The 24,728-nt window shown below is 38.5% G+C and overlaps 1 protein-coding gene across 2 annotated transcripts in view; it reads left to right on the plus strand.

The window, feature by feature from the left end:
* Window positions 1-24,728, plus strand: part of SRGAP1 (SLIT-ROBO Rho GTPase activating protein 1) — a 312,702-nt gene that overhangs the window by 156,026 nt on the left and 131,948 nt on the right. For both annotated transcript variants that reach the window (XM_025402923.1, XM_025402924.1), the window contains exon 4: window positions 23,245-23,307. In XM_025402923.1, the coding sequence (XP_025258708.1) occupies window positions 23,245-23,307 (63 nt within the window). The remainder of the gene's footprint in view (window positions 1-23,244; window positions 23,308-24,728) is intronic.

Consider the following 24,728-nt stretch of genomic DNA (forward strand, 5'->3'; position numbering starts at 1 on the left):
CCTCTTAAACAGCCATATCTTTTACAGTTTCCTCAATGACAAAAAATCCTGTTACCCAAATTATTCTCTCTGATAAGGAGTGTGGAGCAGGTAATTTCAGGAATTTTTTTGTGTGTAAATGGATATAATAATCAAGAAGACACTTGTAGAAATACTCAATTCCATGCCGAGTTATAGGGAACAACTTCAAGACTTAAATCTTAATTACATCAAAACCAGTTATAGACATAGTTGCCTAAACTTGAAAGTTTTCAACAGGTTAAAAAAAAAAAGTGAAGCATTTTAAAAACAACAGTATTCAACTATTCAAATACTGATTATTTTAGATTTATGCCTTTAAAATTCTAAATGAAGCCTATTGGTCAAAATAAGCTTTTAGGTTCTGAAATCAGATATTCTGGGTATGAATCTTGGCTTTCCCACTGTTGGGAGCTGTGTGGACTTGGGAATATTTGTAAATAAGCCTCAGTTTCTGCAGCTATAAAGTGGATATAGTAACCTACTCCAGATAGTCGTTTAGAGGATTCATGAGTTATATATGGAAAGCCACTTAGCCTAGTGTCTGGACTTAATAAGTCCTGGTAACTTTCATCTAATATCTTTATTATTATCTATAGTATAAGCACTTATTCTATATACCAGAATAATTATGTAATGTGAGATTATACCAGATATTATACCAAATGTATCCTCATTCCAAGGAGAGTATAGTTTTCACAATGATATGAAAAAACACTTCCAGAGAATAAATTTTATTTTCTACTTATTATGAAGTTCCAAACAATATTTGTAAGCAAACAGTGATAAGTGCCCTCACAACAGCATTGCTTGTGGCTAAATTAAAATTTTCGTCCTCACCTTTGAACATTTAGTGGGAAATCAGGGAGTATCCAGGTGAATGCCCAAGCTGACCAAGACTCCGTGCCTCTCAAATCCCCCACAGCCGTTTCACCTGGAGAGCCTTACCTTTGAGGCTTGATTTCTTCATTCATTCAACAAAAGAGTTATTTAATTCCAAACCTTCTACTAGATAGAGACAATGTAAACACAGACAGGAGAGTACTCTGCTTTTACCCTCTTAAGTTCTGCTTAGCTATTTTAAGAGAAGGTCAGAATTTAGAGGCTCCTGCTACACAAGGGCTTGTTTCATTCTCAACCCTCACTTGTTTCCCAAAGAACCAGGGCTGATGTGCCTCTTGCCCTGTTCTCCAGCCTTGCCTTCTGCAGTCATGAGCTTTTGCTTCCTTCTTTCCATTACTCAAGCTGAAACAGAGTGCTCTGCATCTGGTTTGGTTCTGCAGCCAGAAAATGTGCAGTTCCTGTGCTACACATAAAAATGTAATTAATGTCATCTGTCACAGTTGCAGGACGGGCTATACAGCCAGTTTGCAATAATCACTTTATTTAAGCACCTAATCACAAGGTGTTATTTACCAATTTTAAGAAAGTTAATAGAAGTATGTAGTTTGGAGGTATACCATCAAATGGTGGCATTTGAATATGTTAGTTTATCTCTATGGGTTTTAAATTATCTGGAAGTCTATCGTTTCCCCAAAGATGGTTTTAAAATCATTAATATGTTTTTATCCTTCCTTGGTTTGCATAATTACATGTACAATATAATTCATTTTGTTTCTTCACCAATAATGATGATATTTGTAAGCTGCCACTTACTGAGTTTTAGCTGTGTGCCAAGCACTGTACTCTACATTTTCGTAAATTAACTCACATATCCTCACAGCTGCCCGGTGAACAGGTATTATATCCACACTTCAGGGATAAGGAAACAAAATGCTCAGGAGTATAAATTGCAGTGTCAGGCTGACTAGCATGTATTCTTGTCTTTGCCCGTATGTCTTAGATAGTTCATAGCTGCTATGTACTCTGTTGGTATTTCTTGGTGGTAATTAGAGATGTCACCCAATGCATAGGGTCAGAAACTTCTAAGAAATAGGACACTATGGTTCTTGTCCTAGTCATTTCTTATGAAAAGACTGAAGAATGATATTCTGGGAAGAGGCACAAAATCTGTCAGTCATCCAAGTTATAGGGAGGGACTCAAAGCAGCAGAAACTGGCCCAAAATCACTGAGAATAACCCCTCTTTCTCATAAGTGCCATAGGTTGTCAGAGTCAGACTCACAGAAATTCAGTTAACTCACTGAGGTATTGCTGATTGTGTGGCTTAATCTGAAAGAAAGGAGAGGTTACTAGTAAGATTCATACTTATTTTTTATTTTGATCAAAGACAGCTCTATTCTATTTAAGTACCCCAACGTGAAAAACAAAGCAAAGATATTTTATGAAGGAGAAATGCTGTAGTTTCAAATACACCATTTAAAATAAGTTAATATTCAAACATGTTTTAGTAGAAGTTAATAAAAGATACCACTTGACTACAAATCTCTAGGGCTCTGACCTTGTTTTTTTTAAAAAAAAAGGCCCGTAAGTTAAAAGCATCTGAAAACTATCAATCTATATATGTGAAAAAAGAACCTATTTCTCTTTGAATATAAAAATATATATGGATTGTAGACATTTAGAAAACACTAAAAATATAAAAAGAAATAATAATTACCCGTATTAACACTACCTACTTTTAAATTTTAGGCTCTATCTTTTCAATATTTATATGTGTATAATATATTTAAATATGTACGTATATATTTTACGGAATTGAGATTTCATTCTATATGGCTTGGAAAGGTGCCATTTTCATATAGAATTATTAGTATTTCTCACATCTGGAAATAGACTACCTCACAACTACATAGTACTTTACTTTGTGCATGGCCATGTTAGTTTTCTGTTGTTGGACATTTAAATCTATGATTTTTTTTTTTCTTATGCTACATTCTTTGAAGTAGAATTATCAAGTTGGAGGGTGGCCTTTGAATTTTGTTAGAATTTCATGTCTTGAATTAAATTCTTACCATTTGCTTTTCTGGAATAATGATGGTCATGGTTGTCATTTACAGACAAGTCATATATTCACTGAAAAATTAATTGACTATTTTATTAGCAGTAAGCTACCACATATAATTTAGTGTACTTATATAACAGTAGTAAATAATATAACAAGAAGAACTTTTTCAAAGCATTTTAGTGCAGTGTTGCAGAAGAATTAAATGGTATTCTGGTGGCCTCAAGGGGCAGCTTAATTATTGATAGGGCCTGGATAAATAAGAATAGTTCAAGCTAACACTGCTAGCTGGTTCTCTTGGGTTTTATCAACCCCATGACTAGCTTTCTTTTTTTTTTTTTTTAAGAAATAAGCCAAAACTAAACTATCATTTTTTGAAATGATGTAATTTTCTGAAATATTTTAGAACATATTTTTAATTTATATTTCTGAATTGCTTATCAGGATGGCAAGCACATAATAAGTGCTCTCTGAATAGCAATTATTGGTGCTGCTGTTCTTGGAGTTACATTGTTGCCTTTATTATTTAGTAACAATAGGATATGTGTGATTGGCCTGGCTTTAACTTTAATATAACAAGAGGAAGTACTGAATACTGAAGGCAACTGTAACACAATGGTAAGTATTTGAGTATCTAAACACAGAAATGGTACGATACAATTACAGTGTGCAAGATAAAAAATGATACACCTGTGTAGGGCAGCTCCATTCTAATCTTATGGGACCACTGTCATTGAGGACAATAACAGCTATACAGGTTTGTAGCCTTGGAGCAGTGAATTATACCATATAGACCAGGTGTGTAGTAGACTATACCATCTGGGTTTGTGTAAGTACACTCTATGATGTTCACACAACAATGAAATCGCCTAATGATGCATTCCTTAGAATATGTCTCTATTGTTAAGTAATGCCTGCCTGTACTTGAACTCATAATTACATTGAGACAAGTGGTCAAGGAACACTTGAAAACTTATTTTTTAGCTAAAATTAAAATCTAGAAGGGTAAATTGTTTTAAATGGATATCTCTAAGTTACTTTTGTTTTATTCTGTTTGCTAATCTGTAGTTTCTAATTTCACACAATGAACATGTTGTATAATAAAACACACAATAAAACAGTTATTTTTTGTAAACTGAAATCTGAAGGTATACCAGTGTTTGTTTGCTGTAAAGGAGTGGGAAAACTCTATCCAGTAAATAATTCATCCCCAAATGCTGTTTATTAATGGAGAATCTGCCTATTCTATGGGTCCAGTTGAAAATTACACTTGGATTATGCACTCTTAAGATGGTTAAAATAGGAAGACATGAGATCAGAGGACTTCTGACTAAGACAGCAGATTCTACATGGGCTTCAACCACCTTACTTCCCAAATTATCTGTTAAATGACCCATCAAATACATAAATAGGAAAAACTAGAATAATTATTTCAACTTCAAGCAGAGCCCATCATTCCTTTGCACAAATCTTCTAATGACTCTCACCACACTCAGAGCAAAAGTCTACATCCCTACCTCCCTTCCCCAGCTTTATTCTTCTTTATAGCACTTATCCCTTTGTGACATACTATATATTTACTTAATTATTTGTTGACTTTCTGTCTCCCCTCAATTCCAGTGAAAGTTCTTAAGGGAAGAGACCTTCATGTTGTTCACTGAAACAATGACTGGCACAGAGTAGGTGCTCAGTAAATATTTATTGAATGAATAAGTAATGAATAAAGATTTACTTCTGCATTAGAAACCAAAGATAGTGGCATTTACATAACACAAGTTTCAAGGCATTTCAGCAAGACCCAGCATTAGCAAGGCTAGGTTTAAGCAACACTATAATGTACAACCTACTTCCCGAGAGAAAGAAACCAGAGTGGGTCCTGGTAGCAACCCACCTTCACAGGTCAGCTAGGAGACTGATGACTCTCATCGCTGGAGCATCCTCTCTGTTCTGTCACAGATTGGTAGCCCTGGGACCATGGTGTTAAAAAGCACCACACTTTGCTCTAATCAGCCATAGGCACCATGAAATTCACCAGAAGGTTCCCATGGCACAGTTTCCACCTAACTCCCCCAACTGAAAATTGCTCTTACGATTATCTTCTTTTTCATCATTCCTTGAGATATTTGGAAATCCAGTCTATATAAAAATTACTCAAGAACTATCAGTCAAAATCAAGCTCAGCCTCCCATTTACTCTTAAGACAATACCAGGCAAGCATGGACTTCCTTAGAGAGATAATTATGCACATACTTACAGGGATAAGTATGAATAAACAGAGAGGAATACATAGTTCCTCTAAATATATGCTATAGTTTATTCATTCATTCTTCAGTAAGTACTTATTTGAGGCTTTCTTTGTCTCAGGCATTTGTCAAGATGTTGGGGATACAGCAGTAACCGCCACAGGCCTTCTCCCTACCCCTTGGATCTTAGAGTGGGACAGTACAGGCAATTACAGTCTTAATTACAGAATAGCATGTTAATTGTACAGTAAGGAGAGAAGGCCCTTACTTCTTAGGACTTGGAGATCAGGAAAGCTGCAATTTGAATCAGTTATTAAGAGTTAGCTGGAGAAATGATGGGAAAGGAGCAGAAAACTCTTCCAGGAAAAAACAGCATGTGTGAAGAATCACATGCCATGAGTGATTTCATGGAGGACAAGGGTGTTCTTTGTAGGTGAATCAAAGAATGGGAGAGGGCAGATGGCAAGAGAGATGATTGGAAAATAAGAAAGAGTTGAAATTAAAGGCCATGTTGAGGAGTTCGAATTTATTCTAAGAACAGTGGAAAGCCATTCACAGGTTTAAACACGAGAGTGACGTGATTCACTTTCAGTGTGCCTGGAGTGTGGAGAGTGGATTGAAAGGTAATAAGACAGAAAGACTCAGTTTGCAGCTCTTAGAACTAATCCAGATGAGAGATGACGATGCTTTTCCTTGGTTGTGGCAGTAGAAGCAGAGGAGCAGGTGGATTCGAGTGGTGTGTTGGAGATAGAATATGTAATGTAGGCCTGGGTAATTGATTGGCTGGGTGGGAGAGGAGAGAGATGTAGAGGGAGCAGTCAGAGGTGACACCCAGGCTTAGGCAGTTGTCAGGATGATAGGTGTCATATGAGAGGAGAAGGCTCGGGGCACAGAGGCTGTGATGGGAAAGGGATTGTGGAAAACATGGTGTTTACTTTTGGGTGTGCCTGTGGATAACTGGGTAGAGAAGCCCCATAAGCAGACCAAGAACTTCAGGAGTGAGATCAAGACTAGAGAGTTGAGAATCTTCCACCTTTGGCAGGTCATTAAAATCCTGGGAGTAGTTGAGATAAACCAGGGAGAACATATAGGGTGAGGAGGGAAGAGTAAGGAAAAACTCACAGAAAAACTAGGAATTTAAGAATGAGAAGAAGAAACATATCCTATAAAATGACTGAGAAGGATCAGCCAGAGAGGTGAGAAGAAACGCAGGTGAGTGAGGTGTCCAGAAAGCTAAGTGAAGAAAATGCCAGGAGGGAGTGGTCAATATGCAAAGGCCATGACGTCCACTGAACTGAGCAGCAAAGGGTCATTGATTATCTCTGTAAGAGCAGTCTGGGCAGAATGGTAGATGTTGAGCGAGCAAATTGGGACAGCAAATGTGGACAGTATTGTCTAGAAATTTGCCTGTAAAGAGGAGGAAAGATAAGGGAGGTATTTGAAGAAGAACGTTGGTCAAGAAAGGTTTTTTGTTGTTGTTGTTGTTTGTGTTTGGGGTGTGTGTGTGTGAAAAAAACAGGATGTTAGGACAAACTAGTTTAAAATGTTGAGGAGGGCCAGGCCTGGTGGCTCATGCCTGTAATCCCAGTGCTTTGGGAGGCCAAGGCGGGAGGATCACTTGAAACCAGGAGTTCAAGACCAGCATGGGCAACATAGCAAGACATGATTTCTGTAGAAAAAATATTTAAAAGTTAGCCGGGCATGATGATGTACACCTGTACTCCCCCAACTACTTAGGAGCCTGAGGAGGGAGGATTGCTTGAGCCCAGGAGTTCAACGCTACAGTAAGCAATGAATACACCACTGCACTCTGGCCTGGGCGACAGAGTGACGCTCTGTCTCTAAAAAAATCCAAAAATAATATGTTGAGGAAAAGGAGCCAAAAAAAGGGAAGCTTGACATTTTAGGAGAGAACAGGTGTAACTGATTGACCCAAGACTCTGCCAAGGGAGCAGGTAATGGGACCCAAAGGACAGACAGAGGGATTAGCCTCTGGCAAAAGACTGTATTTGGAGATGAGAGAAGAGCTGCTATGGATGCGGGATTCTCTATTCCTGTTTCTTCGTGAAGTTAGAAGTGATAACATCTCATAAGCAAGAGGAGGAGAAAGAATGGTCTTTTGGGAAAATAAGGTTTGAGAAAAGTAGAAAAGATTCCAACCAACCCCTGGAGGGACTGAGAATTAAAAATAAAAGAAATATGATGTGAAAAAGAATCCCCACTTGAGAAAATATCACAATATGAAAATAGAATATGAGTTTTCAAATAAACTTGCCGAAAAGACACACACACGTAGTACTTTCAAGCCTCAAGCTTGCATGACTTCTACAAGCATTCCGTAAAAGCATCCTCTTTTCAAAAAGAACACAAGTTAGGTATTATATATAATATTAAATGTCAGAAAACAATGGAGCAAAACCAAGGACAATTGAAGGAAAGTTACAACTCCAAAATTCTAGATACAACCAAGTTGTTACTCATTTTAAAAAGCAACTGAAGAGCAATCTTAAATATGTAGTGTACTTTCCTGAATGCACACTTAGTTTGGGTAGCTTGTGTGCAAAGTTAGCATTTTCCTTTTATCAACTCCCTGAAGTATTTCTTGCCCACAGTGGCTTTGGGCTTGGCCACATGACTTGCTTTGGTCAATGGGACAATGGTAAATGTGAAGCAAGCAGATACTTGAAAAGTGCTTCCACATTGTGGCCTGCCCTCTTTTGATGCTTTTAGACATGTAACATGTTATCAAGTCCTAGCTAGCTTGCTGGATGAGGCACAAGACTACATGGAAGGCAACTGAAACCTCCTGAGTGACAGCCAGCCAAATATTACACATATAATGAGGACATCTTAGATCATCCAGTTGCCAGCTGACCCCAGCTGATTGCAAATGCAAGAAAGAACACAGCCAAGCCAGCTCAGAACAGAAGAATCTCCCAGCTGGCCCACAGAATCCTGAGCTAAGTAAAGTGTTGCTTAAAGCCCCTAAATTTGGACGTTTTGTTCCACAGCAAAAGTTAAATGATACCCTAGGTAAAGACCTGTGCCCTCCCCAAAAGGTAGACGAAATCAGAAGATATACATAGGTTTTGGGTAAATAGACTAAGTATACTCCACCATGCCTTTCCCACTGAAGGCATGTTTAAAAACTGAATACCTGCAGCAGTTTAAAAACTGAAAATTAAATAGTAGCAGGTAGGTTAGGGAAGAAGACCAGATTTTTAAAATTCCATCAAATTGGCATTATGTTTTCCACTTCTTTTCCTTCAGTATCCTCCAGCCTAAATGCAAGGCAGCTAGAAACCTGAAAGTAGACATTGGACTTACTTAAACATAGAGGGCTGTAAGAGAAGCTGTTAGCTGTGACACAAAAAGCAGAAAAGGGAAAATAAAGATGATCCAAATTTTTCATTTTTCTCACTACTTCCTCATGCCCCAGTCACTAGACAATCCCAAAATGGCAACAGCAGCAGTGACACCAACAGAGGCCTACAGTTACCTACAACTCTGAAATAGAGAAACTTTCCTCCCTGATCAGAGGAGCTGTGATCCAAGAGGGTGGGGCAACCACCTGTTGTTTTATTTTCTGTCTGTCCTGCTGCCACGTGGCCTCAGATGTGGACACAGTCATAATGAGTGTTTAGTAGATTAGAAAAACTGAAGCCCCAACTTTCCAGTTAGAGCAATGAAAAGGGGAGCCCTAGGAACCAAAAAGTACTGGGGAGATTTCAGAAGGAGTAAAGATTGAGAAAGCAACACCATAAAGTTCTTTATGAACTGCTGAATCCCTAAGCTACACATGAATGGGACTTATCCTAGACAGAAACTTACCAAAGACTTCAAGAATTGAACTATAGAATAGGAACATTGTGTGAGTTCCAGAGAAGCCACTTTGTGGTGCATCTGCAGGACAGGTATTAATAGCACTGCAAAGGTGTTGGAAACAATTAACAACAGGATACTGGTCAGAATTTGTATTCTGAATGCAACTAGACTGATTTCCTAATGGAATAAAATTATCAGAATTCTGTATATGGTTTAAACAAGACTTGGAGTTTCATAATATAATATGCAGAATATCTAGAATACAATCCAAAATTACTCAGCATACAAAGAACCAGGAAAACTTCAACTTCCATGAGTAATAACATTGATAAACATCAAATTCTGAGATGACACAGATGTTTGAATTATCTAACAAAGATCTGTGTGTGTGTGTGTGTGTGTGTGTGTGTGTGTGTGTGTGTGTGTGTGAGAGAGAGAGAGAGAGAGAGAGAGAAAGAGAAAGAAAGGAAAGAAGGAAGGGAGGGAGTGAGGGAGGGAGAGAGGAAGTGTCTCACTCTGTCACCCAGGCTGGAGTACAGTGGCTCAATCATGGCTCACTGTAGCCTTGACCTCTCCAGGCTCAGGTGATCCTCCCACCTCAGCCTCCCAAGTAGCTGGGACTACAGGTGTGCACCACCATGCCCAGCTAATTCTTGTTATTTTTTTGGAAGTGGGGTTTTACCACGTTGCCCAGGCTGGTTTTGAATTCCTAGGCTCAAGTGATCTGCCTGCCTTGGCCTCCTAAAGTGCTGGGATTACAGGCATGAGCCATTGTGGCTGGCTACAAAGACTTTTAAAGCAACCATGATAAAAAAATGTTCCAAGAAGTAAGGGCAGATACTCTTGAAATGAATGGAAAGCCAGGAAGTTTCAGCAGAAAAATAAAAGGTATAAATGGAAATTTGAGAACTGAAAAATGCTATAACTAAAACAACAACAACAAAAATTCACTAGATAGACTCAGTGTTAGAACGGAGATAACAGAGGGAAGAATCAGTGTATATGAAGGTAGATTAACAGATATAACCTGGTCTGAACAACAGAGAGAAAAAATATTTTTAAAAAAATGAACAGAGCCTTGGGGACTTTGGGAATGATACCCAAATGTCTAACATTTGTGTCATCAGAGGTCCTGAAGGAGAGGAGAAAGAGTGTGGGGCATAAAAATAAAACTAATTGAAAAATAATTGCAAGAAAATTTCCCAAATTTGCCAAATGACATAAACCTACACATTGAAGAAGCTCAGCAAAACCAAACTAGATGAACCTGAAGGAGTCCATATCTACACACATCATCATAAAACTGAAAACTAAAGACAAAGAAAAATATATTGAAAGCAGCCAGTGAAAAATGATATATTATTTTTGGGGGAACATTAATTCAAATGGCTGTGGGACTCTCAACCCACTCAATGCTAGCAGCACCTCACAGGTTGTGACAACCAAAAATGGATTCAGACAAGCCAGGTGTCCTCTGGGGGCAAAGTTGTCCCCAGCTGAGAAACATTAATGTAAATTGATTGAGTCTTCCATCCTAGTTTTTTTTTAAAGAAATATTCCAATTTGGTTTGTTTTCCCATCTTAGGGTTTACAAGTCCAAATTCAATGAACAAACATAGGGTCGGTCAGAAGGCACCCAGTCCCTCATGTCCCATGAGAAAGGAGTTAAAAAATATTGTTCAGTACCGGGTTTATTCAATTTCAGTTATTTATAAAAGATGAGCACTTAATAAAATTCATATTCTTTTTTTTTTTTTTTTTTCATTTGAGACAGAGTCTCGCTCTGTCACCAGGCTGGAGTGCGGTGGCGTGGTCTCGGCTCACTGCAACTTCCACCTTCTGGGTTCAAGCGATTCTCCTGCCTCAGCCTCCCAAGTGGCTGGGACTACAGGCGTGTGCCACCACACCCAGCTAATTTTTGTATTTTTAGTAGAGACGGGGTTCCACCATGTTGGCCAAGACGGTCTTGATCTTTTGACCTCGTGATCTGCCCGCCTCAGCCTCCCAAAGTGCTGGGAATACAGGCATGTTCGTTTTCAAAGAAGTTCATTTTCAAAGAGGCATAGACACACTGAATCCTTACTCATTCTTCTCATCTGAGAAAGAAGATGCTGCTTTAAGAAAGACACTGATGAGGAGAGAACATTCCTACCATATGTTGAGGTGTCTGCAATTGAGATCAACAAATTCTAAAGCCACCTAAGAACAGTATTCTGATTGCTAGCCAACTTTCTTACCAGTTGAAGACTATGTTTAATACCACATGGTAGGGATTCTAAAAGATTTTCAGCAGCTTTAAGAAATGCCATATTGGGGGAGATTGCACATATAGCAAATATTTGAATTAAGAAACACTTGTGATACCTTGGAATATATCAACCTAAAAATATGCATTTGCAGAAGAGATACCGAATATGGCTGTCAGATTTATTTCAGTACCTTTTAAATTTCAGCAGAAAAAAAATTATTGTGAGTGAAGCAGTTAAATAGGAACAAGAAAATTTGCCAACTAAATACTTTGTATAATTGACCTTGAAACCTATAAAAAAGGAAAGATCTTGACACTGGATATATGAACTATTTAGATTGAGAAAAAATAATGTTCAATAATTAGTAGTAAATAAACACATGCACTACTTTTACTTTTTAAACGTTAACAGTTTCAAATGAACACATAGAACCATAATTGGCTAATGTGCTGGCTTGAACAAACGTGTCCATAAAAGTTTTATCTTAGCTGGGCACATTGGTTCACACCTGTAATCCCTGCACTTTGAGAAGCCAAGGTGGGAGGATTACTTGAGGCCGGGAGTTCACACTAGCCTGGGCAACATAGCAAGACCCCCATTTTACAAAAATAAAAATTAAAAAATAGCTGGGCATGGTGGTGTACATCTGTAGTCCCATCTACTTGGGAGGTGGAGGCAGGAGGCTCATTTGAGCCCAAGAGTTCAAGGCTGCAGTGAGCTATGATTGCACCACTGCACTGCAGCCTAGGAGACAGAGCAAGACCCCGTCTCTTAAAAAAGTTTTAACTCTTTAGCTCGAAAGATGGAGATTGCACAGGTCTACTATTATAATCAACTTTTATTATTTAACAAGATCTAATCACTCTACTGAAGAAGTCATGACAAATCCGTAGTAACTTATACTTTTCTTCCCTTTTTATTTTTTCTGAAACCTAACTTTACTGAAATCAGCTTTTCCCAAAACAGAATAGGCATTATATTTCTTTATTTATTCAACAAACCTCCATTGATAACCTTTATGTGATAGGCACAGTGGTGGCTACTAAGGTCACAAAAGTGAGTAAGACACAAATCTTCAACTGGTACCCCTGTAGGATCTTAGACTCTAGTAAGGAAAGGAACTATAGACATAAAAATTACATTACAAATTGGTAACTGCTCTTAGATAGGACCTAAGACCATGAGAGCACAAAGGATTGAGTAAAGCATTCTGGCTGGAAGAAAGGCCTCGCAGAGAGAGCAACATTTAGTCAAGCTCTTAAACTTGGTGGGGCTTTACAGAGAAACTAGGGAAAGTACATTCTTCTATACTGACAGACCAGCAAGGATAAGTCTCTGAATTTCTGATCCAGCCTAGCACATATCTAGGAAATGAAGCTAGGGAAAGATAAGGGTAGATAAGACTCCTGGTGGCCCCTTAACAGCAATGAGTTTTAAAGATGAATCAGGCCACTTACGTGCCTAGAGCAAATGCTCACATCTCTTACCCAGCTGGCTGGTGTTAAGAGTGTAGCCTGTGGTGTGATGAAGGATAAACAGTTCTGAGATCTAGAGAGGCAGGTTGTGGTAGGCACAAGAATTTGAATCTCAGTTTGAGGAATTGGTATGTTGTTATTTAAGCAATTAAGGATGCTAAGAGAGTTTGAAAGCAAATATATGACTTAATCAGCTTTGTTTTTTGAAAGCATTGTGAAGCATTTGAAAGCATTGAAATGGGAAGAAACTTGTCTTGGGGAACCTGGTGAGGAAGCTGTTGCATTAGTAATCTGGGTGATAATTTTTATCCTATCATGTGAATTGTGGCCAGAGCATAACTCTATACTTATAATGACATTGCCTTCAAAACGTTCTTATTGTTGTCAACCACTAGTGTGTCCTGGGGGGAAAAAATAATTCTCATTGGTGCAGATTAATAATGAGTGGAATGGATTTTTGCTGTTGACTTATAAAAGCCCTGTTAGTAATTTAAATCCAGAATATTTTTATTCAGTCCATCCTATTCAGATTTTCTTAAGGCTTCTACTTCTTTAGCTGATGGATCTTTAGCTTACTGGGAAACGAAAAAGAATCTAATCCTGATTCCTAGATTCTTGGACTTATAGTAACTATGCAGACATGGATTTGGACTGACTCCACCAAACAGGGCAATCACAAGTGATTACAAGTTACTGAGTGGCCTGTGTTGCTTCCTAATCCTCCCAAGATCTTAGCCTCCATTCCTTGAAATATAAAAACATGTACTTAATATCACTAGCTAGAAAATAACAAACCGTTATCTGTAAGGCAAGGAGAATTTGCTCTGATTTCTTTAAACTGTGTCATATAAGGCAGCGGTCCCCAACCTTTTTGGCACCAAGGACTGGTTTCATGGAAGGCAATTTTTTCAAGGGCAAGGGGATAGTTTCGGGATGAAACTGTTCCACCTGAGATAATCAGGCATTAGATTCTCATAAGGAGCATGCAACCTAGATCCCTTGCATGCACAGTTCACAGCAGGGTTTGTGCTCCTGTGAGAATCTAGTGCTGTGGCTGATTTGACAGGGGGCGGAGCTCAGGCATTATAATGGTGGCTCACCCACCACTCAGCCACCACTCACCTCCTACTGTGTGACCCATTTCCTAACAGGCCACAGACTGGTACCAGTCCACAGCCCAGGGGTTGGGGACCCCTGGTATAAGGAGCAGTTAAAGACATTGGGAATATTTAGTACAGAGAAAATAAGTCTCAGCTAGGACTCAATATTTGAAGACCTATCATACAGAAGGTGGTGTCAGCATACCTACTCTGTAAGGCTACAGAAGTTAAGACCAACTGGAGGAACTTAAGTAGGGACAGCTTTAAGAAAGACCTTCTAACGGTCCAAGTCAGCAAGGCTGTCTAAATCAGATCTAGAGTTCTGCTTTGTTGCAGTTTTGCAATATTCTCTAGAATGGACTTTATCTTCCTTAATATAGTACCACAAACACAGTTGAGTATTCTAAAAAGTAAATCTTGAATTATGTTGAGTTGACTAAGACATTCTAATTTGAAAATTTATATGAATAGACTGTTGCATTCGAATTTAGAAAAACCGAAAATGTCTTCACAAGATAAAACAAAGATATGATGCTGAGCTAATAATAGCATCATAATGACGGTAAGAGATAGTACTTATGGAATGCTTAGTATGTGCCAGACACCCTGTTAAGCACATAAGCATGGGCATCTCATTTAATCCTTTTACCAACCTGTGGAGTATATACTGTGATCTTTCACTATTTTACAGTGGAAACAGCTCAGAGAAGTTAACTATATTTAAACAGATATTTAAATAGCTTGGCCCTTTTTGAAGGTTTTGGGGGTTTTCCCCTTAAAGTGCCTGTCATCCCATGTGCAATTGCCCATTAGCCACAAGCATTTTTAAAATTTCTCTGATTGTATTCAGCAACCCAAGTTCTTTGTCAAAAAGATACTTACTCCATAAGAATGTTTTTCTTTTTCTATTCGTTATGGCACCTGTACTTACACCCATTGTCAGATTGATGACCAGTTAACTGGCTGTAGTTCTGAGATGGTGCTATTCGGCCAAATATCAATCTTTAAAGGAAGTTTCTGATTTTGTTTACATTTTGAAAGATCAGTTAGTTTATTCAAAAAATTATGGGTATAGTTCCAGAGTGATATAAATATGGAGATTTTGCTTGGCTTAAAGTGTTTGAAGATGCATAAATCAGACTGGATTGAAATTGTTGTGATTACCTCTCTGTTTCTCTCCTAGACTGTAAGGTCACTTTTCTTTCCTAAACACATAGGAGACACTCAGTAAAAACTAGTAGAGTGAACGGGTGAATGCATGACTGAGTATGTGAATGAATGAACTTACTTCAATATCTCAAAGAATCTCTGCCTTTTGCTTGCTAATCCAGTGGATGACTTACATTATAAATGAGCAAACTTCCTGCTTGTTGATTTGCTTAGTTCCTCGATTTTTCTTACCACAGTGCTATTAAGACTAAGGTTATGGGTTTCCTACACAGTGTGGTCTAGTTTGCTTCATTGCATGATATACTTATAATCCCAGCCACCTGAGTTGTAGATGTGAGCTTTTGGTCACACCAGGGAGCGGAATAGCTTTGGATCTCTCATAATTATGGCTGTCACAGAGGAGAAGGCCAGTTGGCTTTACTAATAAATTAGTAGGCTCAAGTTCGTGCACTAAAGAAGACATATTAATATGGTAATAGTGAGAACTTGTTCCTAAAGCTGAGTTAATTGCATTTTTGTAAAGTTCAGCATATTGAAAATGGTTTGGAACTACTTTTTGACATTTTTAGTTAATTATATTATAGTCTGAAACAGTTTTATAACTCATTCTGATTTTAATTAAGTAGGTTTATTTACATCAGTCACTGAGAATTTATATGTAACTTATTCATTTAGTGACACTGAAAAGGTATTTCCAGTTTATCAGCATTTTGAGTAGAGAAACAGCTCTTCATGTGTTTTTTGAAGAGCTAGGGAAATGAAAATGAAGACACTTCTTTCATCTACTTTATTTCCTGTAGGATTTAAATCTCAGTCTTGAGTTACTTAATCAGCCCGTTCAAGTACTGTTTATGTGTGGTAGGTTGTGAGTGACTTTGGTGTTGATGACTATGCACCTTTCAGATTGCCTGCTCGAAGGCTGAACACAGCAACAGCCAACCTTTTTCACCTGGATGTAGAATACCACTTTTGTCCAGCAATTACATTAGTAATTGTAATAGATGCCCCAGATAGTTCCCTTTATGGTTAAGTTTTGTTTTAATTTGAAATGAAGCTCTGGTTTCTCTGTGTTTACGATTCCTTCTAATTTCTCCTTTTCTAGTGGCAAGGAGTTTTGTCTTTAAAAATTCTGATTTTTACCCCTTTAGGGTAAAGTAGATCATCAAACTAATTCCATGATAGCTTCAATACTTAGTTGTGATTTTAATAAGTACAAAACCATGTCCCTTGTCAGTTAGAAGGAAAATGTGCAGAAACACTGTGAACATTACCTAGAAATTTGGTTCAGGCCATCAAGCACAACCCAACTTTCTCCTTTAGGCATTTTAGAAAACGCTGTTGCCTATGTCTTTAGCGTTTACCTGAATTAAGGGAATGTATTATTATAGAGACACATGAACATGAGTTGGAAACTTAAAAGCACACATGCTGTGGAAGTATGGCCTGGTATCCCTTTAACCAGAATTTACATCCCAAAGTGACTGAGCATGAGACACTATCATCATCTGAAACCCTCTCATTAAATATTTAATCTGGTTTTTCTCTTTCTCTTCTACTCCCACGGTGACTCAGCATATGGTCACGATTTCTTGACTGGTCATCACAATAGATTTACTTTAAAAATACCTCTGAAAAAGGCCACAAGCCTTCTGACTGGGTCATTGAATCCAACCACATAGATCACTTGATAGATTGGTCAGTGTACTCATATGTGGTTGTATTAACTATCCTCTTTGTTCTTCCTCTCCCTCCTTTCTGGGAGGTTCTGGGGGTAAGACTGCAGCCCTCCAGGAATAGGGACCCTGGCCAGGGCCCACCCAGTGTAGCACTTACCATAGCACTCCATGTAGAAAGCTGTTTTGGTATGTCTGGCGCCTTCGTGAGATTGCAAACTGGAGTGCAGAAACCAGTCCTTATTCAGTGCTTTTCATTCAGCAGATGTAGATCCTGTACCTCCAGGTACCAAGCACCAAAGTAGGCACTGGGAATGCAAGGACAATTGTTAGGATGTGGTCCCTGCTCTCAAAGAAACTGTGTTTATGAAGAAAGAAACAAATGTGACAAGCCTACTAGTAACATTTCAGGTGTTTAATAAGGACCATTTCAGTAAAACCCTGTAACAGAGACTGTTAGCATTTCCTTTTTGTCAGTGGAAAAGCTGAACCTTCACAAAATTACTTAACTTGTACATGGACTGTAACAAGGTAGTTTGAACACAGGCACTTCAACTTTAGTGTTTGAACTCTTAGCCAGTAGACTAGATAGCCTAGAGGTGATAATAAATTAATGTATTATAAAATCACAAGGAAGGAAGACCTAATCTCTTTCCTTGGGGGACAAAGTGAAGTTACCAGAAAGTTTTTACAGAGTTATATGTAGGATTGTACCAGGCAAAGAGAAGGAGGGAGAGTCTAGGAAAGAGGAAATGGCATGGGGAAAGCGCAGAGATGGGAAAGCAGGGCCTGAGACTTAGCAGTTTAGGACCAGGCTGAAGGATGAGGTGTGAAATTTGTGGAAAGTGAAGTAGACTAGTTAGGCAGAAGTTATGGATGAGTTAAAAAAAAATATTGAAGTCTATCCTAAGATGATATAGCAAGTCTTTCAACAATTTTAATCAGAGGAAGCTTAATTAGATTTTTTTTTTAATTCTGATGACCTATAGAAAAAAATTGACCAGCCAGAATTGGTAAGATTGGTAACTTCTTCAAGGAAAAGCAGTCAGTCTTAGAGGAACCCTAGATTTCTGACTTGAGTAACATTGTTGTCCTAGAAGCATTATAATTTCATTATAACTCTTTTAAAAAATAAACTTCCAGCATGTATCAAGAGTCTTAAAAATGTTTATACTTGTATGCTAGTAATTTCATGTCTTGGAATTGGCTTAAGCAAATAATACAAATGCAAGATATATGCCTTTTGATCAGCATTTATGATATTAGTTCAGAGTGCTTAAAACATATCGGTGAAATTGAGTAAAGAAATAAATGATTGACTGGTTGGTAGAAAATAGTGGAAACATTGGAAACAGTACATTTACATTTAATGTTCATGTACATTTACTACGTAGTTATGAATCCAGTTGTGGTTCTGAAAATTATATAATTACATGTAAAAATGTATTGTAACTTAAAAAAAAGCAGAATAGGAAAATATACTTAGACCTATGTTTAAATAAACTTGAAAGAAATACATCAAATCATAATGGTGGTCCAAGTGCAGTGGCTCACACCTGTAATCCGAGCACTTTGGGAGGCCAAGGCAGGCAGACAACTTGAGCACAGCCTGCACAACATGGCAAAATCCTCTCTACATAAAATACAAAAATTAGCTCGGCATGGTGGCACGTGCCTGTAGTCCCAGCTACTCAGGAGGCTGAGGTGGGAGAATCTCCGGCCACTGCACTCCAGCCTAGGTGACAGAGGGAGACCTGTGTCAAATAAACAAAAAAAATTATGAAGGGGGGATTGTCCTTCTGTTCTCTATTTCTTCAATATTCAATATACTTAGTTCATTTTCATGGTGGAAAAAGGTTAAAAACTTTGAGACTGTTCATTTTGGACTAATGTTAGAAATATCTGAAACATCAAAATGACAATAAACAGTGAACAATTGGAAATAGGCTTGGAATTAAACTCTGGGTTTATACACTGGAGACATTCAGTAAATGTTAACTGAATTGAAGTTCTATCCATTTTCCTTCCCTTGGGTCGGGACCCCAGAATCCTAATGAAATGTATTAGAATATTAGAAGTTTTACTATTATTTGAATATATTAATGAGGAACAAAAACTTCTTCCCTAACACAGAAGAAACATTGATTGCTCTCCTTAATACTTAACATTATTTTTCTTATGTGGCAATTGTTGTTCAAGGGCCAAGGGTCTGCTCTCACTGCTTTCAAATATTTTAAGTTATTATCTTTTTTTTTTTTTTGATAGTGGGTCTCACTCTGCCACCCGGGCTGGAGTGTATGCTCACAGCTCACTGCAGCCTCGAACTCTTAGGTTCAAGAGATCCTCCCACCTCAGCCTCCCTCGTAGCTGGGACCACAGGTGTGCACCACCATGCCCAGCTAATTTTTATACTTTTTCTAGAGGTGGAGTTTCCCCATATTCCCTAGGTTGGTCTCCAACTCCTAGGCACAGACAGTCTGCCCACCTCAGTCTCCCAAAGTGCTGAGATTACAGGCATGAGCCACTACGCCCAGCCTACTTTCTAATTTTTAATGAAATAGAATCCATAGGTGTATTTAACCTATTAATTTTTTTTTTTTTCTAATAGAGACGTGGTTTCACTGTGTTGCCCAGGCTGGTGTTAAACTCCTGAGCTCAAGTAATCCTCCTGCCTCAGCCTCCCTAAGTGTTAGGATTATAGGTGTGAGCCACCACACCTGGCCTCACTTATTGAATTTTGATGGACTTTTGACAATCCAGATGTTTTCTAATTAAAGGATTTCAGTTAATTAGCCTAGTAATGCCGTATGCTAACTGGACCACACCAGGTACATTTTGGTTTAAAGATTGCTTCTTTGGGAGTCCAGAGTAGCATTTTGAAGAAACAATTGTTTCTCGTTGTTACTGTAATAAACTGGAAACATATTTAAAGTGGGGGTAACATGAGGTGCTTCCTCCACTGTTGCCATACCGTGAGGACAGGAACCATGTCCCCAGGATATAGATTAGGACTTGATGTTTTGTCCAGCCCAAGTATCTGTGAATACAAGGATGTGTGAATTCATATTTCACAAATTAGTCATATAAACTAGTGCTTCTCAGAGCATAGTTCAGTTCCTTAGCAATTTTTGCAGGCTAGTGTTGGGAAGAAAATCTTTAATTTCTGTGTTATTTACTAGACAATAGAGGGTTTGGACTGTCATTCAAAGTGAACAAACAGGCAGAAACTTTGGTGCTGTGTCATAAGGATAGCCAGGGGTCTACCTACTGAAAGGAACTCCACACCAACTTTTCACAAAATCTAAAATTCCTACTGGAGCCTGCTCCTCAAGGGCCTCTTTCATGAGTTACATATACCTTATCATGTGGACTTGAGGAATTATCCATTTCCTAAGGGATGTTTCATTAATTCATTCAATAGCAATGGTAGTAGGACCCCCTGAGAAAATGGAACATAGGAAGATAGATTTAATATACACACATGGCAAGGGAATATGGATATAAGAAAAGCTGGAGCATAATCCTTATGGGCCCTTTGGAATCCAGGGTCACCTGAAGGAATCTAAAAGCCAGGGCAGTAGGGAGGGACATCAAAGTCAACTCAAGCCCCTCCTTCAGGGAAGCCAAAAGAATCAATGTCAAAAGAGACCACGAGAAAGGACAATGTGATGTGGCCTTTTCACTCAAGGGAGTTGCCATAACGAACAGTATCTGGAAAAAGAAATAATGATAATTACGGTGTATTCACTGTGTGTTAGGAACCATTCTTAATACTATGCATGAATCATCTTTTTAACACTTACAAGAACCTTATGAGATAAGTACAATGCCTATATTCATTTTACAGGTCAGGAAACTGAGGCATACGCAGATCCAAAGTCCTTGAACCTTCACATTATGCATTCTGACTCTGTAGTCCTTAGACCTTGCTTTTAAGCATTATATTATACTGCCTGCAGACAAACTTTATATATTTCAGGGCCTCTGGGGAACGACAAAAGAAAAATGTAAGTGTATGCCTGGCAGAGCACAGTCTGTCTGTGATGCCAGATGTCTTCTACTTCATTATCTGAAGTCTTAGAAAATATGGAACATACTATGACTCGTCAGCACATGGACACATAGAGGGGAATAACACACACTGGGGCCTGTTGGAGGATGGAGGCTGGGAGGAGGGAGAAGATCAGGAAAAATAACTAATGCGTATTAGGCTTAATACATGGGTGGCAAAATAATTTGTATAACAAACCCCCATGATACAAGTTTACCTATACTACAGATCTGTGCATGTACCCCTGAACTTAAAATAAAAGTTAAATAAAAGAAAAAATCATCCTGTCCTAAGATATTTGGCCTAAGATAGCTTTGAGGACCCTTATAACCCCAAACCTAAATCTTTTATCTGACCCAGAGTATTTTCTTGGGTTAAGGTTTCTTGAACATAAGGGATTTTTTTGTTGCTGTTATTGTTCTGAAGTCTTAGCCAAGAAATATTTTCTTCTTTTCTTTTTCTTTTTTGAGACAGAGTCTCACTGTATCACCCAGGCTGGAAGGCAGTGGTGTGATCTCAGCTCACTGCAACCTCTGCCTCCTGGGTTCACGCAGCTGTCATGCCTCAGCTTCCTGAGTAGCTGGAATTACAGATGTGTGCCACCACACCTGGCTAATTTTTGTATGTTCAAGAGAGATGGGGTTTCACGATGTTGTCCAAGCTGGTCTTGAACTGTTGGCCTCAAGTGATCTGCCTGTCTCAGCCTCCCAAAGTCCTGGGATTACAGGCGTGAGCCAGTGCGACCAGCCATCTTTTCTTTTCAGACTTGCTGCCTGAAACGTGGGTAGCTGAGCAGAGTTACTTGGTGGCCTTTGATCCCATTAAAGAGTTCTAAATTGTTGGCCTAGATCCTTGAATGAAATCTGATATTAAAATAACACCAAACCGAAGTCATAGGAGATTTGTAGTGTAATATATACCCTCTCGATAATCAAGACAGAGGAAAAATAAAATGAGTTTCAGTTGACTTCATTTTTTTACTTGAAACTTTCCTTTCACTCTTGGGTGATTTGTAACCCACATCTTCACATATCAGGGACACAGCAAGACATAAAATCCGTAATTTCAATTTGGGATTTTAGAAGCTGTCAGAGCTTAGTAAATAGCAGCACTCTCTTAGATACTCCAAGAAAATTCAGTGAAAAATACTGCTAATGAATTTAAATTTCTCCAAATTCAGGTACTGCTCTGACGCCATCTTCCCACACTATTTTATCTTCCACGAGTCTTCAGTCCATCATACTTGTTTGGCTTTTGTTGAGGCCTGACCCAATGACCTCATGTTTACAAGATGGACTTGGGCCAGGACTAGGACCCTCTTTAAATTCTGCATTCTTGGTGCCCACTCGCCCAAGCACCACACAGGACACCGCGGGGTTGCAGAACTGATTAAGATATGGCCCTTATCCCTAATACTGTTAGCCCAGTGAGAGGTACATACATGAACCAGTGGATGTTGTTGTTGTTGTTGCAAACTGTAGATTAAGCTGTGCTACACATCTTTTTTCCATTTTCTGTAGCTGACTACATAATGAACTCAAAATGGGGGGAAAAAAGGTCATTTGGATGTAAGATTTCTTTAAAATAACTTACAGCTTTTGCTGAAAGTAATATTCAAATACTTCTCTATCAAACTCAGAATTAGCCTAGGGAAGGGTATTTTAAATGCTGCTTTTTACCAACTGGGTAGAAGAATGATACTCTCCACTTTTTTGTCTTCATTGAAAATAATAATAAATGCAGAGGTAAAAGTTCATGGACCTTGAGTGGACTTACCATTTTACTGCTTTGAAAGTGCTTTCTTGCCAGGCTCAGTGGCTTACATCTATAATCCCAGCACTGGGAGACTGAGGCAGGCAGATCACTGAGTTTGAGACCAGTCTGGGCAATATGGTGAAACCCCGTCTCTACAAAAAATGTAAAAACTAGTTGGGCTTGGTTGCACGCTCCTGTAGTCTCAGCTACTTGGGAAGCTAAGGTGGGAGGATTGCTTGAACCCAGGGGTTCAAGGCTGCAGTGAGCTGTGAGCATGTCACTGCACTGCAGCCTGGGTGACAGAGTGAGACCCTGTCTCCAAAAACAAAAAAGCGCTTTCTTAAAATTAAACTTGTAGTCAGTCACATTGTAACTTTGGACAGAGGAAGTTAATTTCCCCTTTGGTTTCTAAGTTAGCTTTTTGGGAATCACACTGTAAAATTTCATGGTCTAGTTCATTTTTAATGGTCCTTAGTTCTGCAACTCAACTTTTAAGCGAGCATGATGCTTCAACCTGCTTACTTTGTCTCTGTTTGGTAAAGTCTGTTTGGATGGTGGGGGAGCCATTCACCCAAGGTTGTCACTTGTTTGGTCTGTTTATCCTAGGGGTCCATCTGTATACAATGTCTAGAGTTTACAAAGGGCCATTCCGTTGAAGATGTTTATTACAGAGCCTTGCTGTCTTTCTAACGTGTTAGATACATTCCCTATTTTCAGTCAGTGGACTTTTTAAGAGTAAATAATTTTAAAATATTCTTTTTTATTTTCTTTTTAATTACAGAGCAAAGAGATTGCATTCCAACTTCATGAGGATTTAATGAAGGTTCTTAATGAGCTTTATACGGTAAGCACATAATCTTTCTTCTTTTCTAGAATTCTTGGGTTAGAATTCTGGTTTGTAAAAACACTGCTTATTGTAGTATTCATTCCAAGCCAGAGTGACAGTGGATCCTCATCTGCTTGAAATACAGGAGCAAGTGGATAGGTGTACACAGCTACATTCCTTTGCCACTCCATCCCGATTTGGAGAAATTGTACTGAAATAAATTATCTATCTACCTATCTGTCTGCATACACACATATATACACAAGTAGCGCACTTTAAGAAACTAAAGTATAGATGTCTCCATAAGATACATTTTTAACTGGATTTTATGTGATCTCTACATATATTGAATTCGAGAATATTTAGTTTAAAATTGATGCCCTTGTGGCCAGGCGTGGTGTAATCGCAGCACTTTGGAAGGCCGAGGCTGGTGGATCACTTGAAGTCAGGAGTTTGAGACTAGCCTGGCCAGTGTGGTGAAACCCTGTCTCTATTAAAAATGTAAAAGTTAGCTGGGCGTGGTGGGATGTGCCTGTAATCCCAGCTATTTGGGAGGCTGAGGTGGGAGGATCACTTTTCCCAGGAGGCAGAGGTTGCAGAGCCAAGATCGCACCACTACACTCCAGCCTGGGCAACAGAGTGAGACTCTATCTCAAAAAAAAAAAAAAAATGTTGCCGTTATAGAACTTGAGCAATTTAGGTTGTGTTATTCTGGTGCTTTCTTTTTTTTCCACATTTTAGTTCAATTAATTGTTTGGTTAATGACGTATTAAAATTACTTTTGAAAGGGTATCAATTTTTTTTGCAATAATTTGCTTTTTTGACTTACATTTTATTCAGGGTACTTCATGTAATCATTAAAAATTAAATAATTTAAAACTACTTTATTAAAAATAACTAAAACTAATGATGTTACAAGTTAGAGTTAGTAATATAATCATGTAAATATTTTTCCACGCTTAATGATCATGTTGTGAAATACTTCTTTTGGGGGATATTTTATTTTAAGAGAATAAAATAACAATAAATGAGTAATATTAATTTATATTAATGAAAGATATTTGGATTTTTATTGCACAAGATTATTTTGTTTGTTTGTTTGTTTTTGAGAAGGAGTCTCGTTCTGTCACTCAGGCTGGAGTGCAATGGCGCAATCTCAGTCACTGCAACCTCTGCCTCCCGGATTCAAGCAATTCTCCTGCCTCAGCCTCCAGAGTAGCCGGGATCACAGGCATGTGCCAGCACGCCTGCAAATTTTTTTGTATTTTTAGTAGAGACGGGGTTTTGCCGTGTTGGCCAGGCTAGTGTCAAGCTCCCGGCCTCAAGTGATCCACCCACCTCAGCCTCCCAAAGTGTTGGGATTACAGGCATGAGCCACCAAGCCCGGCCTGAATTGGTTTTTTTATAGGCAAACTAAACCTGAAACTCGAAAGCACGTT

The sequence above is a fragment of the Theropithecus gelada genome, chromosome 11, assembly GCF_003255815.1.
Source record: "Theropithecus gelada isolate Dixy chromosome 11, Tgel_1.0, whole genome shotgun sequence".
Lineage (NCBI taxonomy): Eukaryota > Metazoa > Chordata > Mammalia > Primates > Cercopithecidae > Theropithecus > Theropithecus gelada.